This window comes from Protopterus annectens, chromosome 12.part0 (assembly GCF_019279795.1).
Source record: "Protopterus annectens isolate FY-2018-M chromosome 12.part0, PAN1.0, whole genome shotgun sequence".
NCBI classification, from domain to species: Eukaryota; Metazoa; Chordata; order Ceratodontiformes; family Protopteridae; genus Protopterus; species Protopterus annectens.
In genome coordinates, this window is record NC_056746.1 from 3,868,232 (window position 1) to 3,894,881 (window position 26,650).

A 26,650-nucleotide genomic window follows, 5' to 3' on the forward strand; every position below is an offset into this window, starting at 1 on the left:
TTTGAGGGTGTTTTCAGACCTACTCAATTATTCATTAAAGCGACTCCACCTACAAAGACAAAGACAAAAGCACCTTTAAAGACAAAGAAACAAGTACAACAGCCTCATGGTCAGGCCTCCATGCCCAAAAAACAGATGCTCTAAATGGCCGAAGACTTAATTACTTTGATCAGGGATTCCCATCCCCCTCCTGATAAAAGGCCTAGGCAAGAGACAGAATATGAATCTTCAGACCAGGTTTCCATTTCTTCTGATTCCTCTTCTGATCAGGAATACTCTCTTCCTCCCTATGAGGATTCTGATGCTGAAGAATCTATCCCTTCAGCCTCTCCTCGTGAGGATTACTCTTTTGGGGAAACCTTGCATACCATGAGGGAACATTTCCACTGGGAGAGCCAAGATTATTCAGAATCTAAGAAACGGCTCAGAGACTTCCTTTTACTTCCACAACACAGGCCCCTAGCTATTCCACCTGTGTTAGACATTGTAGATGTATTTTCAGAGTCCGGTCTAACCCTTGACTCCTTACCACCAGCTCCTGTCAAGCCGGACAGGTACTGCAGGGTCCCTGACTCTCATAAATTCCTTTTCAAAAACCCTGCTGCTGACCCTGAAACTATCTCTCAGGGCCCCAAAGGGGTCAAGGCTTCCACTGCAAAAAACCCTACCCCCTTTGACAGGGATTTTAGAGCTCTGGACAGATGGGGAAAAAAGATTTACACTGCTACTTTAGCTATAAGGGCTTTAAATTGCCAGTTTCATATGCTCAAATATCAGCAATATGTTATGTCACTGCTTAAACAGAAAATGTTGATAAATTCTGAATGTGCAGAAAACAAAGAAATGCAGGATTTATTGCATGCAGCTGAGCAAGTTGGAAAGCATACTTTGCAATGTGGTTTTGATTCTTTGAGGCCTCCTGCTGGGCCGCTGTCACGGGTTCTGTCATTAGGAGGCATGCTTGGTTAAAGGAACAAACTCTACCAAGCAAAATTATTAGATGCTCCATTACAGCATGATACTTTGCTGTTGAAGCAGAAGAGGTGTTAAAGAAAATGGAGGACAAAGCTAAATCTATGCACACAGTCAAGGATTTCTTACAGGTACAGCCTCCAAGATTTAGCAGACACTGGCCTACAAAGAATTGGTCCTTTCCAGTGTGACGCCCAAGAGGCAGATCCCAGCCCAAAGGTTCGTACAGGGCTAAACAATGGGGTGCTTCTACCGCCAAAAGTGGAGAAGACAAATCACAGCCTTACAGGAAACAGTCCCAATGACTTCCCCCTGCCTGTGCCAAGCACTTATCTTCTGGCAGCACCTTTAGGGGGAAAACTAGCACTTTTTTCTCAAAATTGGCACATAACCCAGGACAAATGGGTCTTAGACATAGTGTCACAGGGCTACAAGTTTCACTTTCATACCCTACCAAGGGCAAACGGTTGGCCAGACCTACCAGAAAACCAATGGGCAGAGGCACAAAAACAAGTCTCATCCCTCATGGACATGAGGGCCATTCAACAAGTACCAGAGCAAGAGCAGGGACAAGGATTTTATCCAAGACTATTCTTGGTACCCAAAAAGGACAACGCCTGGAAAGCAATACTGGACCTATCTATTCTAAACACCCATCTGGATATACCAAAATTCAAAATGTTGACTTTACAGCAGCTTCTGCCCATGCTGGGCAAGAAGGCTTGGATTGTGACTTTAGACCTAAAAGAGGCATACCTGCATGTCCCAATCAGACAAACATGCAGAAGATACCTCCGATTCAAAGCTGGCTCAATGCACTACCAATTCTCTGCACTGCCCTTTGGTTTATCTACTGCGCCCAGGGTCTTCACAAAGTGCCTGGCACCAGTAATTGCATTCTGCAGACAGAGGGATACAAATATATCCTTACTTGGACGACTGCCTCATACAAGCAGAGAAAAAGGACATTCTACTACAGCATCTGGCGTTTGTAAAGAAATTACTACCATGCCTAGGGTACACAGTCAACGAACAGAAATCAAAACTAGTACCCTCTTAAGAGAGAATATTCCTGGGTGCAAGCTTAAATACAACTGCCCAGATCGCTTATCTCACTCCAGACAAACAAAGGCAACTGACTACCTATTTCAAACTGTTGGCAACAAAGGCCCAGTTATATGCAAGAAAAATACTGCAGGCTTTGGGCTTCATGGCATCCAGCATTCTACTAATTCCATATGCCAGACTGCATATGAGGAAACTTCAATGGTATCTAAAAAGTGTTTGGACTCAGCATTGCCACAGCCTGGAAACAATAATTACTCTTTCCCTGCCTGCAACAGGAGTTTCGATGGTGGGCGAAGGCCTGTCACCAGAACAAGGGACAGCCATTCACCTTACCCACAGCCAGGCAGACATTGACAACGGATGCATCAGATTATGCCTGGTGGGCCCACATGGCAGGAAGATGTATTCAAGGCACATGGTCCGCCAACCAAATGCATCTACATATCAATCAAAAAGAGATGCTAGCTGTTCAGAATGCCCTGACAGCCTTCAAGGACCTACTTAATCCGGGACAACTACTGATAAGACAATACCACGGTCAAGTGGTATATAAACAAGCAGGGAGGCACTCATTCTTACCCCCTCTGCAGACTAGCCATGACTTTGTGGGACACAGCATTGACTTACCAAGTACATATGCAGGCACAATTTCTGCCAGGAAAGATAAATACTCTGGCAGACGAACTAAGCAGAAACCTCATGGATCCCCACGAGTGGAAATTGGATCCACAAGTCTTCAACATAACAAGAAAATGGGGATGCCTGGACATAGACCTATTTGCCTCTCCTCACAACTGCCAACTAAAGAGATTCTGCACAAGGACTTATCACAAACAAGCATGGAAAGTGGATGCCCCATCTTTCAGCTGGAAAAACTTAACAGTATATGCCTTTCCTCCACTGCCTCTCCTCCCCAAGGTACTCCTAAAGGTCAGACAAGAAAAGCCAAAAATGATACTGATTGCCCCAGACTGGCTCCGCCAGTACTGGTATCCAGTCCTAAGGAACTTGTCTCAATGCCCAGCCTGGACCTTACCTCAAATACCTTATCTACTTTCCCAACAAAACAATCAGATCCTGCACAACCAACTCAAGACCTTAAATCTGACAGCATGGCGGATAATGTAGTCATACATAAACACACCTCTCACTAAAGCGGTGATGGATGTCATTTTGGAGGCCAGGAGGCCTAGTACTAGAAAATCTTATGCTGGAAAATGGAAGAGATTCTGTGCCAGGCACAAGGAATTGACACAGCAGTACCAAATATTCCTCAGATTTTGCAATATTTAACTGAGATGTTGGACAAAGGCCTATCCTTTTCATCAATTAAAATTCATGCCTCTGCCATTTCGGCTCATTACAATACAGAGCCACCAATCTTTTCTCATCCTTTAAGGCAGTACCTCAGAGGAGCCAAAAACTTAAGGCCTCCAAGGAGAACACCAATACCTGCATGGGACCTCATTTATGTTTTGGAAAAACACACTCTGCCCTCTTTTGAGCCAGCCGCTCCTAATGCTATTTAGCTCCAGCCTCCCAACCATAGTTTTGGGATTCAACCCAAGTGTAATGAACAGTGAAAATCGAAGAACATAGTACAGTTGTGTACACTTACCACAAATGTAGATGTTCGAGTGTATTCACTATTGCAGTCCAGGTTACCCACCCCCCATCCCCCATCTCTTTGCTGGAACTTATCTACACTTCTCTAATCTATACAATCTATGTGGTGTATTTGGTTGTAGATGAAGGTGGTATATATATTTTGGTGCATGCATGTTTTATTGGCATATTTTTAGCCTGCCCTTTTGGGGGCACCTGACATCTGGGGCAAGAAAAACTGAAGAAAATGGCGTCTGCTGCATCTTTTATACCCCTGGCACACTGACGTCAGGGAAGAGGCGACAGCAACCGACGCCGGACCTAGACTTTGGAATTCAGGCCGACTGAGGGTAGCCTGCCAGCAGGATAACCCAAGTGTAATGACTGCAACAGTGAATACACTCTAACATCTACATTTATGGTAAGTGTACACAACTGTACTTTCCTGACTCCCACAAATTTCTATTCAAAAATCCTGCTGCTAATCCTGAGACTATTTCACAGGGTCCCAAGGGTGTAAAGGCTTCTACAGCCAAAAATCCTACCCCCTCTGGTAGAGATTCCAGGGTGCTGGATAAGATGGGGAAAGAAGGTTTATACATCTGCTAACTTGGCAATCAGGGCCTTAAACTGCCAGTTTCATATGCTTAAATATCAACAGCATGTTATGGGCTTACTGAAACAGAAAATGATGTTGATTTCTGATTGTGTGGAAAATAGAGTTACAGGAATTATTGCATTCAGCAGAACAGGTTGGAAAGCATTTTTTGCAATGTGGTTTTGATTCCTTGGAGGCCTCTTGCAGGGTCACAGTTACTGGATCTGTGATTAGAAGGCATGCCTGGCTCAAGGAGCAAAATCTGCCTGATCATGTTAAAGCTAAATTGTTGGATGCCCCCTTGCAGCATGATACTCTGGTAATAAGGCAGAAGAGGTTTTAAAGAAAATGGAAGACAAAGCTAAATCTATGCAAACTGTAAAAGATTTCTTGCAAGTGCAGCCACCCAGGTTCAGTAGGCACTGGCCTACTAAAAATTGGTCCTTTCCTGTGTCCAACAGAGCCACTCAAGGCAAATCCAGGCACTCAAAAGGCTCCAGATACCAATCACAGGGTTCTTACAGGTCAAAGCAAATCTGGAGGAAACAAACCACAACCCTACAGTAAGCAGTCTCAGTGACTTTCCTCTACCACCACCAAGCACTTATCTTTTGGCAGCCCCCTTGGGGGGAAAACTAGCACTTCATGGTCAAAACTGGCAGTTAATTAGCCGAGACAAGTGGGTATTAAATGTAGTATCCCAAGGGTATAGATTTCATTTCCATACTTTGCCAATTCCAAACGAATGGCCAGATCTGCCACAAAATCAGTGGGCAGAGGCTCAGAAACAAGTTATGTCCCTCATGGGTATGGGGGCTATTCAACCAGTACCAGAAAAGGAAAAAGGACAAATTTTTATTCAAGACTTTTCCTGCTACCCAGAAAAGACAATTCATGGCATCCAATACTGGACTTATCGATTTTGAACACATTCCTGGACATTCCAAAATTCAAAATGCTGACTTTACAACAGCTACTGCCTATGCTGGGCAGTAACGCTTGGTTAGTGACTCTAGACTTAAAGAAGGCATACCTGCATATCCCAATAAGGGAATCATGCAGAAGATGCCTCCGCTTCAAAGCAGGTTTTTTGCATTACAAATTCTCTGCACTGCCCTTTGGCTTATCTACTGCGCCCAGTGTCTTTATAAAGTGCCTGGCACCAGTAATTGCATTCTGCAGACAAAGAAGCATACAAATTTGTCCTCGTCTGGACGACTGTCACATTCAAGCAGAGGACAAGGACACTCTTCAACATCTGGTGTTTGTAAAAAGGCTTCTAACATGCCTAGGGTACGCAGTAAATGAAAAGAAATCCCAACTGGTACCCTCTCAAATAATTACCTTCCTGGGTGCAAGCTTGAATACAACTGCCCAGATGGCTTACCTTACGCCAGACAGACAAAGGCAACTGACAATATGCTTCAAACAAATGGCAACAAAAACCCAGTTATCTGCAAGACAAATTCTGCAGACTTTGGGGTTCATGGCATCTTGCATTCTTCTAATTCCATATGCGAGACTGTATATGAGGAAACTTCAATGGTACCTAAAAAGTTTATAGAGTCAACATTATCACAGTCTGGAAACAATGATTACTATCATTCCCTGCCTACAACAGGAGTTTCTTTGGTGGGCAGAGAGATTTCACCAAAACAAGGGACTGTCATTCACTCTGCCCCCTGCCACCCGAACCCTAACTACAGACGCATCAGACTATGCTTTGGGGGCCCACCTGGCGGGGAGTTGCATTCAGGGCAAATAGAGCCCAAAACAAATGCATCTGCATATCAATCAGAACAAGATGCTAGCCGTTCAGAATGCTGTGACAGCCTTCAAGGACTTACTTCATCCAGGACAACTACTGATAAAGACGGACAACACCACAGTTATGTGGTACATAAACAAGCAGGGGGGGTACACATTCCTATCCCCTTTGCAGACTAGCCATGGCATTGTGAAACACAGCTTTGACTTACCAAATACATCTTCAAGCTCAGTTCCTGCCAGGAAAACAAAATACTCTGGCAGACGACCTAAGCAGAAATCTTATGGCCCTGCACAAATGGAAACTGGATCCACAAATCTTTAGCATGTTAATACAGAAATGGGGGAGCCCAGACATAGATCTATTTGCCTCTCCCCAAAATTATCAGTTGGACAAATTCTGCACAAGAACTCATCACAAAAAGGCATGGAAAGTGGATGCCCTATCCTTCAGTTGGGAAAACCTCAGTCTATGCTTTTCCCCCTCTGCCTCTTCTCTCCAAGGTCTTACTAAAAGTCAGACAGGAAAAACCAAAAATGGTCCTAGTTGCTCCGGACTGGCCTCGCCAGCACTGGTAACCCACTTCTAAGGAATATGTCTCAACTTCCTCCTTGGTACTTGCCTCAGATACCTCATCTACTGTCTCAGCAGAACAATCATTCTGCGCACACTGCTCCAAACTCTGAATCTTGCAGCATGGCTAAACATTTAATTATTCAAACAACACCTCTCCGTAATCTGTGATCTATGTCATTTTGGAAGCCAGAAGGCCTAGTACTGGAAAATCTTATGCTGACAAATGGAAGAGATTCTGTGCTTGGAACCAAGCACAAGGAACAGACACAGCAAAGCCCAATATTCCTCAGATTTTACAATATTTGACTGAGATGCTTGACAAGGGCCTATCTTTTTCTTCAATAAAAATTCATGCCTCTGCCATCTCGGCTCATTACAACATAGAGCCCTCCCCTTTTTTCTCATCCTCTGCTTAAACAGTATCTTAGAGGGGCCAAAAATTTAAGGCCTCCCAGAAGATCACCAACTCCTGCATGGGACCTCAATTTTGTGCTGGTAAAACTCACCTTGCCTCCTTTTGAACCAGCAGCTACTGCAGATATAAAATTTCTATCTTGGAAAACAGCTTTTCTCTTGGCAGTCACTTCAGCAAGAAGGGTTTCGGAACTACAGGCTCTCATGGCTGTAGAGCCTTTTATTACTTTTTACCCAGACAGGGTGTCCCTCAGGACCAATCCTTCTTTTATGCCTAAGGTGGTATCCAGTGTGGCTCTTAACCAGACAATTCACCTGCCAACATTTTACCCAAATCCACAGAACAAGGGGGAGTGGATTCTGCATTCAATGGACGTACACAGAACTAAGATTCTACTTGGAACCAAATCTCTAAAAAAAAAAGTCTGAGCAACTACTGGTAGCATTTGCTGCAGGGTCAGAGGGGAAGGCTATATCAAAGCAGACTATTTCAAAGTGGATAAGCCACTGCATTCATTTCTGCTAGTTGCACCATGGTAAACCTGTGCCAAAGGGGATCAGGTCACATTCCACCAGGGCTGCTTCTACCTCAGCAGCTTTTCTCAGAGGGGTTCCAACCAAAGACATTCTAGAGGCTGCTACTTGGAGCTCTGTTCATACCTTCACAAAGCATTATCATTTGCCTCTCTTCTCCAAATCCAGGGCAGGCTTTGCCACTGCAGTTCTGCAGGGCCTTATAGCCGCTCCTAATGCTGTTTAGTTCCATCCTCCCATCCATAGCTTTGGGATTCTACCCAAATGTAATGACTGCAACAGTGAAACATGAAGAACATAGTACAGTTGTGTACACTTGACATAAACGTAGATGTTCGAGTGTATTCACTGTTGCAGTCCAGGTTACCCACTCGCCATCCCCATTTTTTTTTTTTTGCTCCCTATTTGGGGGGGGCACCTGACATCTGAGACAAGAAAAACTGAATAAAATGGCGTTGGCTGCATGTTTTATACCCCTGACGTCACGGAAGAGGAGACCGCAACTGACGCAGGACCCAAGACTTTGTTATTCAGGCCGACTGAGGGCAACCTGCCAGCAGATTACCCGAATGTAATGACTGCAACAGTGAATACACTCGAACATCTACATTTATGGTAAGTGTACACAACTGTACCTTCCCCACTATGGCAGAAATGGTTTCCATTGTTAATGGCATCACTTGATATGGAGACTACTTCTGTAGCATCATCTAAGAATCCTGGCTTTACCACGGCATCACATCCCACAAGTTAATTGCATGGTTTCTTCATTAGCAGTGATGCCCAGGAAGATGCATTACCCTCTGAGAGTGGACTTACTGTCAGCACCCCAAAAACTCTAGACTTGGAGGACATACAGAGACGTGGCACAAATTTACATTGTGGGCAGTATGACCAGAGCTAAATGCAGTTTTTGCACAAGTTTCTTAAGTTCTAATGTTTATCAGCTTTATTTGATAAGGGAATCTGGCTTTTTTCTACAGTAAAAGTCCATTTGGTTGCTAGTTTGATGTGCGTCAAGCATTTATTTTTGGCTTTTTAACGTGTATGCAAAGCCATCTTGAGAGGGGTGCTTTAGTCCAGAACCCTCATACAAGGATTCTGCACCAAGTGAGTCTTGAAGTTTGTTTTAGAAAATTTAATTCTGGCCTGCCGAGCCAGCAGCCAAAGCAGACCTCAGATTTACATTCTAGAAATCATTTTCTTTGCTATCATGTGAACTAGGAGATTTTATGAATTGCATGCTCTGTCCACCAAACATCCTCAAATTGTTTTCAGCAAATAGAGTGGTACTCAACTCTTGCTTTCATGCCCAGAGTAGCCTCAGATCTTAAACCAGTATTCTTCCCACAGTGCTCCAACAGAGAAGAATTGAGATTACATTGCGTGGAAGTCCATAGGCAGCTCCACTTCTGCTTAGACTGGATTGTCTTTTAGTGCCATCATTCTGGGAGGTATTTTATCATGAGAACACCCATCCTGTTCTGCTGAGGATTTGGTAACATGTATTGCACTGCTCTGACTGGATCAGTATATTACAGTATACTGACTTGGATCGACATAACAATAGCTCTGGTTGATTCTTGTCTCTGTGTATTGTAATAGCTCCACCAAGCTTTCCTGCTATCAAACTCCCCTTTACATTGGCCTCTGGAGGCTACTCCAGAGGTCAGCAGATTTTCATGTTGAGTAGGCAAACCTTTTCCTTTGTGTAGCTTTTTTTTCCACTGTATATTTTTGAATCACAGACTGATTAGTATATTACAGCAGCCTAACTTAATCTGGAAATGCAAAGTAGTGTATTGTGGGAAGAGATGAGCTCAAGTTTTTAGAAGATTGAAGGTTGCAGAAAAAAGGCGCCTGTGGCAAAATGTCCAAGTATTGCACTGTACAGGTAAGTATCAGACTGGTCTGTTAGAGCAAGTACATAACTTCTAGTTAGCTTACTTTGTATGTTTTTGCAGTGTCAGGCATATTGCTATTTGGTTTTCCAGACTAAATATTTAGTGGAAAAACGACACCGAAGCGCTAGAGAATAAAAGTTTGGTATTTGCCTTGCTGTTTGTCATTTTTGCCACATTCGGTGGCTCATTTGGGTCAGAGTTGTTTTATTATTGGAGGAAGAAGGAGAAGCAGTTGTTAAATCTTTAGTGGAAGCTTACAGGACTAAAAGAAATATTTGTCTTTATTACATTGCTGTCACCTCCTGGGAGGAGGATAGCATGGTTTCATGACTTAGCTTCCCTTGAATTTGTCCTGTTAATCATTGTCCATTGGAATTAATCCATTTAGTCTGAAAAACATTATTTTTTCATCTTTAAATGAGAATTTTTTTTCCAATGATTGTCTCTTGTTTCAGGAGTATTTTTTAAGAAAGCTATAGAAACACCATGTTAGGCACCCCTTTTTTTGCATTTCTACACAGTATTTGAAGGTGTTTTCTTGCATAGTGATGTTCATGTTTCCTTTTGTAGGTGATGTTGTAACGGTCAGCAATCATCTGATGGAACTGGGTCTCACTGCTGTCAAGTTTGCCCGAAAGCGAGGAAATATATCTTTGGCAAGCAGACTGCTAGCACAGTGCAGTGAAATAAAGCTGGATAATGCTACAACTGCTCAGGATTTGGTGGCTTGCTTCAAACTCATGTCTGTGCATGGTCAGGCACATGGAAAGTGGGAGCCAGAACTAGACATTGAAAAAGCAAAGCTGCTATATTCAGTTGGTAAGCTGTTGCAGATTTTTTTGTTAAGCTTTCATTTAGTCACACTATACTTTGTCCCCAGAAAATGAGTTTAAATATTTTTCTGTCTCCCGCAGGATATTTCTGTTGTCTTAGAATGCCAGTATTTAGAAGTATTGCTCATTTTCAGAGTCTGTGTCATTGTTAATAAGTACTGTGTTCTCATTCAGTGCCAATGTTTTCCAAAGGAATCATTTTTCGTGTTATTTCTCAGCTGCGTACTCAACTGACAATAGGGCTGCTGCTTCACAGCAGCTCTGCAACTGTATGTAGTTACGTGATAGAAAAGAAACCAACAAGTAAATCCAAAAACAGAATGGAGTCCACTGGCAAGTATATACCAACGCAGAATGGTAAAAACAGTCCTTTATTCGAATAAAAACGATCATCAGTATTCACCAACGTAAAATAATAAGCGCTTTTGTCTCCAATTATACAATTCAGGAGACTTTTATCAAACAAGAACTGAACATTAAAGCAGAGTTTAAATACTAAAAGCACTGAAACTCTCCCTCCCAAATGACATCACTTCCTGGTAGATCACAAAGTTCTAGTTAAAGAAACAGTGCATCTTCCCGGCAAAGCAAAGTTCTAATTAAAGAAACAGTGTCTCTAAAAAGAACTTTGAGCTAAAAAACATGTACAAGTGCAAATCGCATGCATAAAATAATAATAAATAAATAACTAATATATATTGGCAGGACTCTAATAAAAATAAACAGCAATTGTTCATGTATAATCATGCAGCTCCCAACAAAGGATAAACAAATGCACAATAAACATGGAATCCTAAATTAGGTTCCATATAACAAAGTATTGGCAGCTTTGTAAAACCATGCCTAAACTCTAATATGACAGAATTTTGCAACTGTCATAAAAATGTGCAACATATGGTTTAAATGCTCGTATTACATAGGTTAAAAGTTTTTTTTTTTTAATATATATGATCTGAAGTAGTTGACTTCTTTCTTTCTGCACATATGGGTATACGGATCCGATTTGGATCTGAGCCAGCAAAACTTTTCAAGCATCAGCTCTGAGCTCTTCCTTTACCTATATTACATCACTTCCTCCGATCTCATTTGCCGCTCTAAGAGTCAGCATTGTGGTCTCTGAGCTGTAAGCAAGGTGGTAAGGTTTTTTGGTCTTTTTGTGATAGTTGAGTGTGAATACCTTTTCCTTTTTTTCCTCCCTTCGCGTTTGGTCGTAGTGTTAGTTGTGTAAAAAAAAAAGTTAGTTTTAAGTGTTTTTTTTGTGATGCTGGTTTCCCGCCTAGGCTCAATCCCTGTTTAAGTGTGTGTGTGAGTGGGCTTTTACTGTCTCTACTATGGCTGAACAGCCTAAGTTTCTTTTTAAGAAGTGCACAGAGTGTGGTCATAAGCTCTCATTAGCCGATGGCCACACTCTGTGTTCTCTGTTTAGGGGTCGCCCATCTGTCTGCATCCTGCAACATTTGTTCAGGCTTTAACCCTAGGGCATTGAAGGATCGTCGGGCTAAGCTTGTGGCTAAGGGTCTGCTACCAGCTTCTGCCCTGTGGTCTGCCTCTGTTTCCTCCCCAGCCAGTGACACTGTGCAGACAGGGACTCAACCTCCCGCCAGGTCTGCTTCATCGGAGTCGTCCCAGAGAGGTAGGGACAGGAAGGAGAAGCGCCACAAAGAGAGGGACATGCCTAGAAAAAGATCACCGGACAGTCAGTCTTTCTCCAGCCCCTCTTCAAAAGCACCCAGGTCTCGTTGTCCTCGGCTCCGCTCTCCCCGTTTCTTGCCAGAGCCAATGGAGCCGAGGCACTCCCTTCAGATCTGGCCCAGACCAGAGTTGGTCGCTTCCTCCAGGTCGACTCGGAGTGTCCCTGACCTTGATATGGACAGGCTGATGAGGAGGTTCTTCCAGAACCAGATTCAGATGGGGGTCTTACCAGGGCCCTCTCCCATTGGAGAGAGGGTCCTTCTTCAACTATGTTCCACCCTATTGCTTCTTCCCCGATCCGACCCGATGCTTCGAGGTTCTCTGGTCCGAGACCTTTCAGAGCTGTTGGGTTGGTGCCAGTGGTTCTCGTTTCCTCGACGCCGGCCGTCACCCTGAGTTCTTCGGATCCGATTTCGGATCCAGGGGACTCTCGGAGCCGTGGTCTGGGAGTCGGACCCGAGGGTCGAGATCTTGCTCTTTCGGATCCCATCCTCGGTGCCCGGACTACCCCGACGTCTGTTCCAATCCCTGCTTCGGTGCCAGGGAGAGTCTCATCCTTACGTTCTACGGAGGTGTGCTCTCAATCGGCATTCGGGGCAGTGGAAAGGGTTCTCTCCCAGGGGTGGAGACCACAGCTCACCTACTCTGATCCTACCCAGACCCCTCTGATTTTGGATTCTGCTCCCATTACCCTGTCTCAGGGACAGCGCATTCCAAAGCATCTCCCGGTTGTTCCCCTCAGGGAACCCCTGGAGGCTTACGAATCCTCTCCAGAGAGTCCCACTGGATAGGAACCTCGTAAGCGCAAGTGTAAGAGGAGGCACTTGGACTCCCCGAGTCCATTACCACTGATACGGATTTGGATGGAGAGGGTTTCCCCAGATCACCTACCAAGGACGTCTCGTTCGGAGACATTACGGAGATCCTCCGCCAAAGATGAGGTTGGTCAGCCCCCAAACCCTCTGCGGATGAGTCCATATTCCTGGAGGCCTTTGGCGCGGGCCCATCTACTTCCTGGGTCTCCCCTCCAGTGGACCCTTTAGTGGACCTCATCATCACTAGGGCATGGAAGGATCCTGACACTGTAGAGCCTATACCCAAAAGGCTAGACAAAATTCTTTCCCTGCCGTCAGACAGGCAGGCATGGTCCAAAGGAGCCCCGGTAGATGCTTTGGTGGTTGCACCTGCCACAAAGAAGGAACTGGTACAGGAGAGTTCCTCGGTTCATCCACCAGACAGAGAGTCCAGGTTGATGGATCATTTTGGGAAGCGTATGTACTCGTCAGCGACATTTATTATTTGTGCGCTGAATTACTTGGCCCACGGAGTATCTTTCGCAACAGGACAAGCAGTCTTTCACTGCGAAGATGACTACACTGAAATCAGTGACTAATACCTCTATGCGTCTTCTCTCTCATGCTACGGAGGGAGCCGCTAGAGCTACTGGTACAGGTGTTACGCCTGGATCAGGCTGTGTCAGTTTGCAGACCCCTTTAAGGTGTCTTTCATCAACCCCCCTTTCAATGGATCATCCCTCTTTGGGAAGACTGTATGTGACACACTAACCCAGAGTGAGAAGGACGGAAAGACTTTGTCAGCCGTCAGAATCTGCTTCTCTAAACCCCTGAGGTCCTATTCCAGGAACCAAAAGGGGCAAAAGATGTGGTTCCGGAAATCACAGTCCTTTCGTGACACTCAGGAATATTCGTCCCCCCAGAGGCAGAGGGGGACAAGACCGACACCGTCCCAGAGGCAGAGGGGGTCCCAGAAACTTCCGGTCTAGGGAACCTTTTTCCGACAGACCCGCACAGCAACCCTGAGGGGTTGCCCGGCTGCTCTACTCTGGAGGCAGTCGGGGGAAGATTTTCCTTACATCCAGCGGCATGGTAGTCATTACTGCAGACCGCGGGGTGTTAAACATCATATCCAGAGGATATTCTATCCCCTTCATTTCATGTCCCCTAATTCCAGCATGCCTTCCAGATGTTCCACCCACTCACATGGAGGCTGCAGCTCTAGAGGTTTCGAAACTGATACAAAAACAAGCCATCAAGCCGGTCCACCCAGATCAATCCGGATCAGGCATCTACTCCAGGTTCTTAGTGCCAAAGAAGACTGGGGACCTCAGGCCCATTCTGGACCTGTCTATCCTCAACCTGTCGGTAGAGAAACAAAAATTCTGGATGGTCACTCTACAGTCCATTCTACCATTTCTGAGAAAGTGAGACTGGATGTGCTCGTTAGACCTCCAGGACGCTTACTTATCACATCAGGGTCCACAGGAGCTCCAGTAGGTTTCTACACTTCTGGCTAGGGGCCAGTCACTTTCAGTTCAGAGCTCTACCCTTTGGTCTCGCCACAGCCCCCAGGGTGTTCACCAAGGTTATGGTGGTCGTAGCGGCTCACCTGAGACTTCAGGTCATTCAGGTATTCCCCTACCTAGACGACTGGCTCTTCGCTGCATCCACCAAACGTCTCTTGTGTCAGGCCCTACACTACCTCGGTCTGGCTCACAAGTTAGGCATCACGATCAATATCAACAAGTTCCACCTGGCTCCAGTTCAGATCATAGACTTCATCTGGGCATGGTTGGATTCCATTAAAGATTTTTCTCACCCCGGAAAGGATAGAAAATCTGACTCCATGCATCGGCGATCTTGGATCACTCGGTAGTCACAGCAGCCGATGTTCTCAGGGCTCTGGATTCGATGGCAGCTGCAACCTCTATCCTCCCTCTTGCACGTCTTCACATGAGTCCTTCAGTGGAATCTAGCAGTTCAATGGTCCTGGCTAGACCTTCAGATGAATTTCCACATCCGAATCAATCGGACATGCAGAACGTCACTCCAGTGGTGGCTTCAGTCAGCGGACATTTTAGCTGGCGCAGCTTTCTAGCCCCTCCGGCTCAAGCCACTGTGACCACGGACGCTTCCCAGCTCAGGTGGGGGGGCACTTCCTGGGAAGACCGGTCCAAGGCACGTGGTCCCTTCCAGAGACCAAGCTGCACATCAATCTCCTGGAGTTAAGGGCAGTGCTTTTAGCATTGAGAGCCTTCCACCCTGTCCTACCTCTGGGGACGGTAGCCATTCAATCAGACATGTCTGTAGTCTGGTACATACAAACCGGGAGGAACCAGATCCTACCCCCTTTGTCGCGAGGCCATGAGGGTTTGGTAGTGGGCCATATCCACCATCCGGTTACTCATAGCAACGCATATCCCGGGACGCTCCAACATTCTGGCGGACAGTCTCAGCAGGGCAATCTTTCTGCCTTACGAGTGGTCTCTGAAACAATCAGTGGCGGAGAAGATCTTCCGTGTTTGGGGTCACCCTTGCTGAGATCTCTTAGCATCTCCTTCCAACACGAAGTGCAGCAACTTCTTCGCTCTGATCCCCCCTCCGGGGGATTTCTCCAGGGACGCTCTAGTCCATGCTTGGCCTCCCGGGGCTACTGTATGCTTATCCCAGTTACCTCTTATTCCAAAGTTCCTTCAGAGAGCTTGCTGGTTGCAGTGCAAAGTCATTCTCATAGCTCCCTTCTGGCCGCGTCGTGTTGTTTCCCTTCCTATGGTCTCACGTGTTGGCAACTCCATGGACTCTTGATCCATGCCCGGATCTGATTTCTCACCCGTCATGCTTGCCCCTGCCCAACTTGGACAGTCTCAAGCTGACGGCATGGCTGCTCCACTTCCCATGATCATCAGGACTCCCGGACTTTCGTCCCCTGTTAAGGATATTCTGGTAGCTTCTCTTAAAGCCTCCACTAGGAAAACTCTACAATAGCAAGTGGAGACGTTTTTGTGTTTGGGCCTCTCAGCACAATCTGAACCCGTTTACAGCCCCCATTCCAGTCATACTGGATTTTCTGGCCGATCTTTTTCGATCAGGCTCAAGTGCTTCCACCATCAAGGGTTCAGCTGGCTGCCATCTCTAATTTTCATGTGGGTGAAAATAAGGTTGCTCTGGCTTCTGCCAAATTGTGTAAAGCTTTCCTGAAGGGCAGTTTTTTATTGTGTCCACCAGTTAAAGAAACAGTGCCCCCCCTGGGATCTGACTTTAGTCCTTCAGGCTTTGACCTCTCCCCCTTTCGAGCCAGCCGGTTCAATTCCGATTAAGTTTTTGTCGTGGAAGACTGCCTTCTTGGTCACCATCACTTCAGCCAAGAGAGTTTCAGAGTTGTAGGCCTTATCCTCCTTGCCCCCCTATTTGGTTTTCCACAAGGATAGGGTTTTGCTGCGTACGAACCCGTCCTTTCTTCCCAAGGTGTCCTCAGCAGCCAGTATCAATCATTCTATAAATTTGCCAGTCTTCTTCCCAAATTTCCAAAATAGAGGTGAACGTAAGCTTCATTTATTTGGATGTCCATAGACAGCTTCATTTTTACCTCCATAGGACTAAATCCTTCTGGAAGTCGGATCAATTGTTTGTCTCTCTTTCAAAACCATTTTTGGGCAAAGTAGTTTCGAAAGTGTCCTTAGCAAGGTGGATCACTCTTTGTATTGCACAGGTTTATAAAGACAAAGGTTTATCTCTTCCTGGTGTATTGAAGGCTCATTCCACTAGAGCAATGGCCACTTCTGCAGCTTTCTGGTCAAGAGTTCCATTAGACGATATATGTGCGGCAACAACTTGGTCCAATTCGCACACATTCATCTCTCATTATAAATTGGATCTAATTTCTAGAGGGAGAGCATCCTTTGGCTCTGCGGTGCTCAGAAATATCCTTCCATAAGGGCCTCCCAGGAATACTAGTAGCTGAGGACTCTGTCCCATATGTGCAGAAAGAATGAAGTCAACTACTTCAGGTAAAGAAGTTATGTTCTTACCATAATGTTCCATCTGAGTAGTAGACTTCATTCTTTTGCACCTTCCCTCTCTCCATCCCCCTCACTCTTCAGGTTTTTCCGGTTTAGGATTGTGGTTATGTTGCCATTTAGTGTCAGCAAACTCGATCTGGGGCTAGATAGGAGGAAGTGATGTAATATAGGTAAGGGAGGAGCTTGGAGATGATGCTTGAAAAGTTTTGCCGGCTCATATCCGAATCAGATCCGTATACCCATATGTGCAGAAGAATTAAGTCTACTACTCAGATGGAACATTATGGTAAGATCATAACTTCTTTTTTAATACAGTGAGACAACTAAATGGGGAAGAAATGTAATACGAGCATATAAACCATATGTTGCACATTTTTATGACAGTTGCTAAATTCTGTCACATTAAAGTTTAGGGTGTGGTTTTGCAAAGCTGCCAGTACTTTGTTATATGGAACCTAATTTAGGATTCCATGTTTATTGTGCATTTGTTTATTCTTTGGTGGGAGTTGCATGATTATACATGAACAATTATTGTTTATATTAGAGTACTGCCAATATATATTAGTTATTTATTATTTTATGCATGTGATTTGTACTTGTATATGGTTTTTAGCTCAATGTTCTTTTTAGATACACTGTTTCTTTAATTAGACCTTTGTGCTTTGCCAGGAAGATGCACTGTTTCTTTAACTAGAACTTTGTGCTCTACCAGGAAGTGATGTCATTTGGGCGTGAGATTTTCAGTGATTTTTGTATTTAAACTCTGCTTTAATGATCAGTTCTTGTTTGATAAAGTCTCCTGAATTGTATAATTGGAGACGAAAGCACTTATTTTACGTTGGTGAATACTGATAATCGTTTTTATTCTAATGAAGGACTGTTTTTACCATTCTGCGTTGGTATATAAATTGCCAGTGGACTCCATTCCATTTTTGGATTTAATTGTATGTACTTACGGCCCAGTGAGATGAAAAGATTGCAGGACTGCATAAAATTGCTGTGTAGATTGTCTTGCATATTTTGTGAGCTATGTTAGGTGGCAACCATAGAGACCAATTCCTTAAGAAAATACAATGTCTCCCAGACCCAATCTGATGTGTGCTAAGGAAGCTGAGGAACACTGACATTTCAGACAAGTATAAATGATTACATGTCACTTAATCTGTAGCAATGTAAATATTACTTTTGTAAGGAGGAAAATACATTATGTGGCAGGAAGCCGTATGTTTTTTGTATATGTCCTCATATTCCCATGTCGCACTATTCTGCATATGGGTTTACTGTTCTTGTCTAGTCTACGTATGGCCAGTATACAGAAGTTTTCAGTCCCTCTGAGGTGCGTGTGATGTCTGACGTGGCCAAGGGAACTTGGGCCATAAAAGTGATGGCACACACCAGCCTCAGAACTTTTCAGCTGTCAGTTGTATGCCAGGTGTTACCAGTACCGCTGACGTCTGATTCTACTAAAATCAGATTAGTACCCTGTTAGACTGTTTCAGTCTTTCTTTAAACTTGTATTGCCTGTTAATGTCATCCAGAAAGGGGAAGCGTCAGTGTGGCCACCAGATCTCCCAAGAGGGCACCCACAATAAGTGCATCTTCTGTTTGGGCCAGTCGCATGACCGCAAGGCCTGCCCTATTTGCCATGCATTTTTACCCAAGATCCTCTGTAGCTGCATGCATGCGTTAAACCTTTATCTAGAAAACCAACGCCTTAGGCAGATCACTTTAGGGATGGAGGGCTACTCAGATGTTCCTTCACAACCACCAAAAAAAAAGGCCAAGACCCTATGGCCTTCATTAACCACTGAGCCTCTTCTGTCCAGTCCTCAGCCTGTGGCCGACTCTGGCCTGGTAGAAGGATCTGGATCCGCCGTATTGGATAGAGAGGGTACCTGTGCAGATGCCGCACAATCCCTCGGAGACAGCGCACCCACTGAGACCATAGCACCATCTGCTTCCGACACCGGGGGGACGAGCGTTTTCTGAAGGGCCACCTGATCCCTCCGACGCTTTAAAGTCTCCAGATCCCAGGCCTCAACAGACACCAGCTAGGCCCCTTAAAAGAAAGGAAAAGACTAAGCATATCTCTCCTTCTCCTGAAAGCATGCCTGATTGGCAGGCTTTTAGTCGAAGCATTTTTAGTGCTTTCATGGCCTTGAGGCCTACCTCCACTGTGGGTGGTCCCACATCCCCTCCACTCCTGAGCTCTAGGCCTCAGACCACACCACTAGGGAAGGGGAGTATTCCTCAGAGGAATCACTGTCTTATACTTCACAGATTTCATCTCCTTTGGGGTATGGCTCCCCAGAAGAAGATTCTGTGGACTCTGACTCCCCCAGCTGAAGACTTAACTTTTGGAGAAACTATCTCCAAGATGAAGCAACATTTCAAATGGGAATCCTCAGAAATGACTGAGGTCCAAAAAAGATATTACGACCTTATCCAGATGGATACCCCAAGCTCATCGACTGTTCCATCCACCCTTCCTGCCTTTTTAGATGCCTTCTCCTTAGCATCCTTTAACCAAGACTCCAAACCCCCTGCACCACGCAGACCAGACAGACTTTGCAAGGTGCCTGACACCACTAAGCACCCGCTTGTGTCCACCGGCTGACCCAGCCACTATATCTATAATACGGACAAGGCCTCTAAGCTCCTGCCCACTAACCATCCTCCCTCCTGACAAAGACAGCAAGACGATGGAACGTCTGGGTAAAAAGATCTATACCTCTGCTACCTTGTCCTTCAGAGCTACAAACTGTCACTCATATGGCTAAAGTATACCTTATCTCTTCTGGAATCTGCCTCCAATCGCCTGGCAGATATCCCAGACTGCCCTGCCAAAGCATCACTGTCTTCCCTCCTGGCTCTCTCCTCCCAGGTTACCAGACATTCTATAAAGTGCAGTTGTAATGCATCTGAATCCTCATCCAAGTCAGCAACATCAGCTTCTGCCTTATGTAGTTACTCCTGACTTTGCCTACAAGCACTGCCTGATGACTTCAGGGCAAAGCTTATGGATGCTCCCCTGGACAATACTAAATTATTTGGCTCCAAGATAGCTGACCTTTTCAAGTCACTTAAGCAAAAAGGAAAAGAAATGCAGGACTTGAAACATTTGCTGGTTTCTCCCATACCCAAGTTCCAAGGAAACTATCCTGCTAAGGCTCACTTTATCAGGAAGCATTCTCGTCCTGCTGCTCCTTCCAGGCCTAGAAAGCCTACAAGAAAATAAACTCCTACAGCTAGAACACCTTCCTCCTCTAGCCAGAGACTGCCCTTTCCTGATGGGGCAGGTAGCATCTGACTTCCTGCCACCACCCCACCCTTCTGTACCTCTGTCAGCTCGACTCTCATGTATGGACCAAGCTCACCTCAGACAACTGGGTCCTGTCCATACTACAAAACGTTACTACATGTCTTGGATCTCACCCCCAAAAAGAAACATCCCACAACCACCTTCTCAACAGTTGCACCTCATGCAACCAGTCCTCCAGACTCTTACAGCTCAGGCCACCATCAAAACAGTCTCCCCAGCTGCAAAGGGAAGAGGATTCTATTCCAGGATCTTCCTGGTCCCCAGGAAAGATGAACCCTGGAGACCTATATTAGACCTGTCCCACCTCAACCCTTTCTTAAATGTCCTTACCTTCAGAATGCTGATCCTCCCAGCCCTATTCCCCCTCCTGATCCCCCAAGGGTTCATAGCAGCATTAGATATAAAGGATGCCTACCTCCACATTCTAATAAAACCCACCCACAGGGAAATACCTGAGGTTCTTGGTGGGTTCTTGCACTTTGTTCTCTACTTTGCTTTTTGGACTCTCCATTCCACCTAGAGTCTTCACAAAATGCGTGTCCCCAGTAATTGCCTTTTGCAGAACAAAGGGAATACAAATATTCCCTTACCTGGGCGACATGTTCCAGGCTGCCAGCCAAGAGACCCTCTAGCTACATATCCATATGGTAGTGGCCCTTCTACAGCCCCAGGGATTTCTACTAAATTTTCCAAAATCCCAGCTACAGCCAACCCAAGCCATTGTCTTCCTCGAGGGCAGAATACGCTCAGACCTCATGGTAGCATAGCTACCACCCTCCAAAGTGAGCTCCTTGACAGAATACCTTCTGGTTTTTCACTCCACAGAGTTAACAGCAAGGCAGTATTTCAGATTGTTGGGCTGCATGGCACCCACCATCCCCATGCTTACCCCTAGCAAGACTGCATATGAGAAAGTTTACAATGGTATCTTCAGTCTGGACACAACAGTCCCACCCTCTGGGAGCACAGGGTGCCTCTTTTCCCTTGCCTGAAGAAGGGAATAAAGTGGTGGTTGGAACAGGTGAACCACAATCCAGGTCTCCCTCTCCAACCACCTCAGCCCACACAAGGTCATGCACATAGATCCTTCAGACTTGGAATGGGGAGCAACGCTGGGCAGTCAAAAGGTGCAGGGCCTGTGGGAAAAACCTCACAAACTGGAACACATCAATGCTTGTGAGATGAGGGCAGTTCTTCTAGCTCTCCAGGCCTTTCAACTTTTCCTCCAACAGGGGTCACTGAAGATGTACACAGACAATACCAGTGTGCTCTGGTAATCTCAACAAACTAGGAGGGACCAGGTCTTACCTGCTGTGCAGACTAGCCCTTCTGGTATGGGAATTTGCCACCTCACAGTGGATCACCCTATAGGCGGTTTGCATTCCCTCTCTCCACAATGCCCAGGCAGATTACTTGAGCAGAACCATCACAAACAACCTAGAATGGATGCTTCACAGAGATGTCTTCTTGGATCTTGTCCACAGGTGGGGTACACCTCAAATTAGACCTATTTGCCTCCTCCATCAACAGGCAACTTCCTAGTTTCTGCAACAGAAACCCCGCACTGGCAACGTGTCAGTGCCATCTCAATCTCTTGGAAGGGGAAATATCTATATGCTTTCCCCCCTTCCCACTCATTCAGAAAGTCCTACTAAAAATACAGCAGGATACTCCAAAAATCTTGTTGGTGACCCCCTGCTGGCCCAGGCAACAATGGTTACCCTTAATTCTGCAACTAAGGGCAGTCACCACAGGTTATGCCCCCAGAGTGGACCTTCTCACACAACACAAGGGATCACTGATTCACCCACAGTGGTAACTTCTAAACCTCGCCCTGTGGCTGATAGGATTCTGATTCCTTTCAGACACCTTTACAACAAGGACGTGCTCGGTGTCCTGCAGGAGTTCAGGAAACCAAATACAATAAAATTCTACCTTTCTAAGTGGAAACGATTCCCTTCTTGTTGTGCAAAAGGCAATTGGACCCGCTTTCTAGTGAACCACCTGTAGTACTGTCTTAACTGTGTGAGTTACTGCAGACTGGCTTGGCTTACTCTTCTGTCAAAACTCATTTGTCAGCAATTTCAGCATGCCTTCCTCTGGACCCCCCTTTAGCTTCTAGGCTTTCTTCTAAACTTTTACTTAAGGGGGTACTCCACCTAAGACCTACCAGGAAACCATGCCCTCCTCCTTTGGGATCTTAACTATGTGCTTGAAAAGCTTACATTCCCTCCCTTTGAACCAACAGACAAAGCCTCCTTAAAACATTGCACATGGAAATCTGTACTGCTAGTAGCCCTAACCTCTGCTAGAAGAGTATCAGAACTCCAAGCCCTTATATCTATCTCCCCCTGTCTACTTTTTCATAGGGATAGGGTTACCTTTAGAACTAACCCCCAGCTTTCATGCCCAAGGTGGTGAATGACCTGTCACTTAACCAGGCCATACACTTAACTGTCCCCTCCAACCCACAGGGAGACAGTGAGAGGGTACTGCACTCCCTAGATGTGCATAGACTGATCAGGTTTTACCTGCATAAAACAAAGACCATCAGACAGACGGACCAACTCTTTATATCCTTCCACCTTAGAGCACTGGGGAAGGCAGTGTCCAAGCAGACCATATCTACTTGGATCTCCAAGGCCATCACCTTCTGTTACCAATTCCATGGGAAATCCCTGCAAGGGACAGTTAAAGCACATTCCCACAGAGCCATGGCTTTCTCAGGAGCCTTCTTTAAAGGCCTGGATACCTCCACTATCATAGAGGTAGCTACTTGGTCAGGGTTTGCCAGGGCTGTCCTTCACGGATTCCAGGAATCTGCCTCTAGACCTCCACCCCATTCACAGTGAGCTTTGGCACTCACCCATATTGCAGAATACTGCAACATGGGAATAGAAAGACACAAAGTCGTAACCATAGATGTCCTTCTCTTACATGTTGCAGTATTCCTTCCCACCCACCTTCCATTCTTGTTAGGCTACCTTTCCCTGTCTGTGTGGCACTGGACTGGCATTGCCCTTATTAGGACTGGCTCCGACTGGGGCTTTCACTTCTGAGGGCTGCTGCATGCTGCCGTCGCTTTATGGCCCATGTTCCCTCGGCCACATCAGACATCTCACACACCTCAGAGGAACTGAAAACTTTTGTATACTGGCCATACTTAGGCGAGACAAGGAGAGTAAATCCATATGCAGAGTAGTGCAACATGGAAGAGAAAGGACATCAATGGTTATGATAAGATTTTACACAACTTTTCTTTGTCCCTTAAGTGGGATTTTGTGGTTACTTTGAAGCAACCCAAGTTCTTAGTGTCTGGGATGCTGCAGGAGTTGGTGAAAGAGGATGGGAATGAGCAGCCTTTGCCGATCTGCCCTTCCTGGGGGAAGGGAGGCAGCTGTGGCTTGAATGACACTTGGCCAGAAGCAGTAGGTGTTGCATGCTGTGGCAGTTTCACCTAGTGAATCTTTGCTGTCATGGGCAAGTCACACAATAAGTTGAGTGGAATTCAGTGTGTGGAGGCACTCTTCCCCTTGAAGGGCAGCACATATCAGACCTCAAGAGAACTACCTCTGAGAAAGCGACATTCTACTAGAGGAGAAGGTAGCCAAGCCCACAGGACCAGCAAGTTGCCTCTACCACCCTGTGTTGCTGTGGTACATATGAGCTAAATGAGTCCTCCAGCAGAAATTAATGGGCTTGTAAGGCTCTTGCCTAGCCCAGATATTCCTGCCTCCCACTACTTTGAAACAGATGGAGCCAGTCAGATCGTAATACAGTCCTTTGATGTGTGTGGGGGGTGTTACAGAGATTTTTTAGTATTTTTATACAAGCATGGTTCCATAGTTTTACCTTACATCCTGGTGGTATAGTTTTGCTATGACTGCGTCATCTCACATTTTAGTTTTTCCTTTGAGAGTGTTTTACTGTGTGTTGCTCATGTTAATTTATCTTTAGGTGTGTTTTGATTACATTTCCAAAATTTGGGAACAATTACTTATCAGTTTATTCCTTTCAAATATTAAATAAAAACAAACCGAAATGTAGGTGCCATTGAGTTGTATATGTAGGGAGTGTAAATAATGGGGGAGGAAAATTATTCAAGCTGAGCTTTAATTCCCTTAGTTGGGTATGTCCCTGTACACAGTGATGAATAGTATTTTTCTTTGATGGTCTCCATGAATGATGCTTTATTAAAGGATAAAGCTACACTACACAAAAATACGTTTAGGGTTTGATTACTAATTAAGAGGTACACACACTAGTCTTAAACTAATGGTCATTGTATTAGAATTAGCATATGAATAAAATAACTTTTCTTATGCAGATAGCAGTAAGTCAGTTTTTGCAGTGCTTTGTACATTCTTATTCTGCAGAGATTTTAACTCAAGTCTTCCCGTTATACTTTTGTTGTTACAGACATTCTTTTAATAGTCTGATACTGATGTGTGTTGTTTAGCCAAATTACGGTTAAAACCAAGTCTTATCATAATACTTGCTGAATATAAAGTCTACTTTCAGAAAATATGGCATCAAATATTCCTTTAAGAGTTTGATGCAATTCTGATTTTTCATGAATTCATTTGAAGTTGAAGACACATACATGCTTGCCTAGAATAAATTCAGTATATTGTTACATTTCATTTTCCATCTCAATACAGGTTGATAAGCACCAAGTAACTGGCTTGCAAGTGTAAATTGAGTGTAAAATAACTTGAAAATGTGATGTTACATAAGAATCTTCTAGTTGCATTGAAGATGTATAGATGTAAACTACTGTATGAGATTTCTAAGTGCATAGTTTATATTCCAACCCTACAAGTTTGAATTTATTTCTCGCAGCAGTAAATATTGGGCCCTTACATTGATGGTTATTTGGCATAAAAATAAAGGGACTTTGTATTTATCCACATCCTTTCATTTCTTACCTAGTATGATGTATTTCTAAGCTTGTATAGATAAAAACTGTTTTATTTTAGTAAACTTATTCTATCGTTTGTTAAAAAGTAATTTACTATTGCGTTCAGTGTATTAAAATCCCAACATTTTGGTAGAGGGAGAAATATTGATTGAGTAGCCAACCTTGTAATTGAAGATTTCTAGTGAAGTGGTACGTTTGTGATGATTGAGCAAGTTGTTATAAGTAAGGCTTCTTGCTTGAAGCTATGTGCCCCCTGTTAAATGTGATGATCCCTGCTGTAGCCAAATACCAAGGTCTTCTTTTTTTGATGAAGTTAAGTTTAAAAACTAAATTTCTTTTGCTGGACATTGTGTAGTTTACAGAATATGTTAGGTGATTCATCTTTGCCAGTAGATTTATCTGGTTGTTGGGTTTTGTTCCCTAGTCATCGTTAAGGGTTAGTTAATGAAGCTCTTGCTGTAATATTAACCCCATCCATCATGATTTCTTCATCAGAAGACCCTTGGTGATGTCCTGTAAAGCAAGGAAGGCATGAAATTGAGGGTCCTGAATATTGTTCTGCTGGTAAAAGACATACTACTGCTTCTCCTCCTTGGATTGAGCTACTGTTCTGAAAATCTGTGGTGCAGACATCCCTCCCTTTTCTATAAAGGAGTCAAGCATCTCTCTTGGAATCATTATTCACTACTGTCATATTTCTTATTGGCAGTGCTCATTGGTTTTTCTGGTCTGCTTCTCTCAGAAGCCTTCAGGCCTACCTGTAAATGTATGAGTGACTGATGCCATTCAGCGGGGTTTGTATGATTACCTGTGAGCATGATTATTTTATCACACTTTTGTAATACAGATTACTTGTCTGTAAATCGTGGCCATGTCATCAAAAAGCTGCATTGTTGACCATCACACTGGCACCAAGTAGGCCTTTGATTCTGCAAAATGTTACTCTGGTCACTGATGGACTGAAAAGCTTTTGTGGTTGATTACTTAAAAGTTTTGAGCTGTTGTCAAAAGAATTGGTGAATTCTTTTTATTTTCTCTCTAGCCATACCCAGTTTGGCAAAACATCTCTCCCCTCCTTGTTGGGGACACTCATTAAGACCTCCTGTATGTATAATATATTCAGTGGCAAACATGCCTGGTTCCCTCGATGATTTTTGCCACTTTAGCATAGGCCCTGCACTTATGCTGCTTGAACTGCTTTGGATAGGATCTTTACAAAAGCACGGTCTTAAATGCCTCCATCTTCACCTGAGCACCCATAGATGATGAAAGAATCTTGCGGCCTTATCTCAGATTTTTGAACCTGGTGGATTTTGAGTGTAGGCTGCTCAGGTAATTTTGAGAGCTCCACACCTGATCTCCGAATGTTGCTGAAGTAACATGAAATGGTTAGATATTGAAGATACCGGACTTCAGTTTGGGTACTTAACTCAATGAGGTGGGTTTGCATTCCCCAGGTATCCCAAGTGCTTTCTAATCAATTGAATGATTGAGCTCAGTCAATGATCTATGAGAAATTTATGTGAAACGTACCCCTGTTAGCTGCCTTGGGGGAAATGTTTTGAGATATGCTTAACTTTATTTTCAGGTACTTGGCATGTGCTCTCATCTGGCTTATTGCTGTAGA

General features: G+C 44.6%; 1 protein-coding gene across 1 annotated transcript in view; it reads left to right on the forward strand.

Moving 5' to 3' along the window:
- Window positions 1-26,650, forward strand: part of LOC122817306 (serine/threonine-protein kinase SMG1-like) — a gene marked incomplete in the record, with an annotated part of 2,898,779 nt that overhangs the window by 1,543,638 nt on the left and 1,328,491 nt on the right. Inside the window, 1 exon segment of the mRNA XM_044090530.1 lies at window positions 10,010-10,258. Coding sequence (XP_043946465.1) covers window positions 10,010-10,258 — 249 coding nt within the window.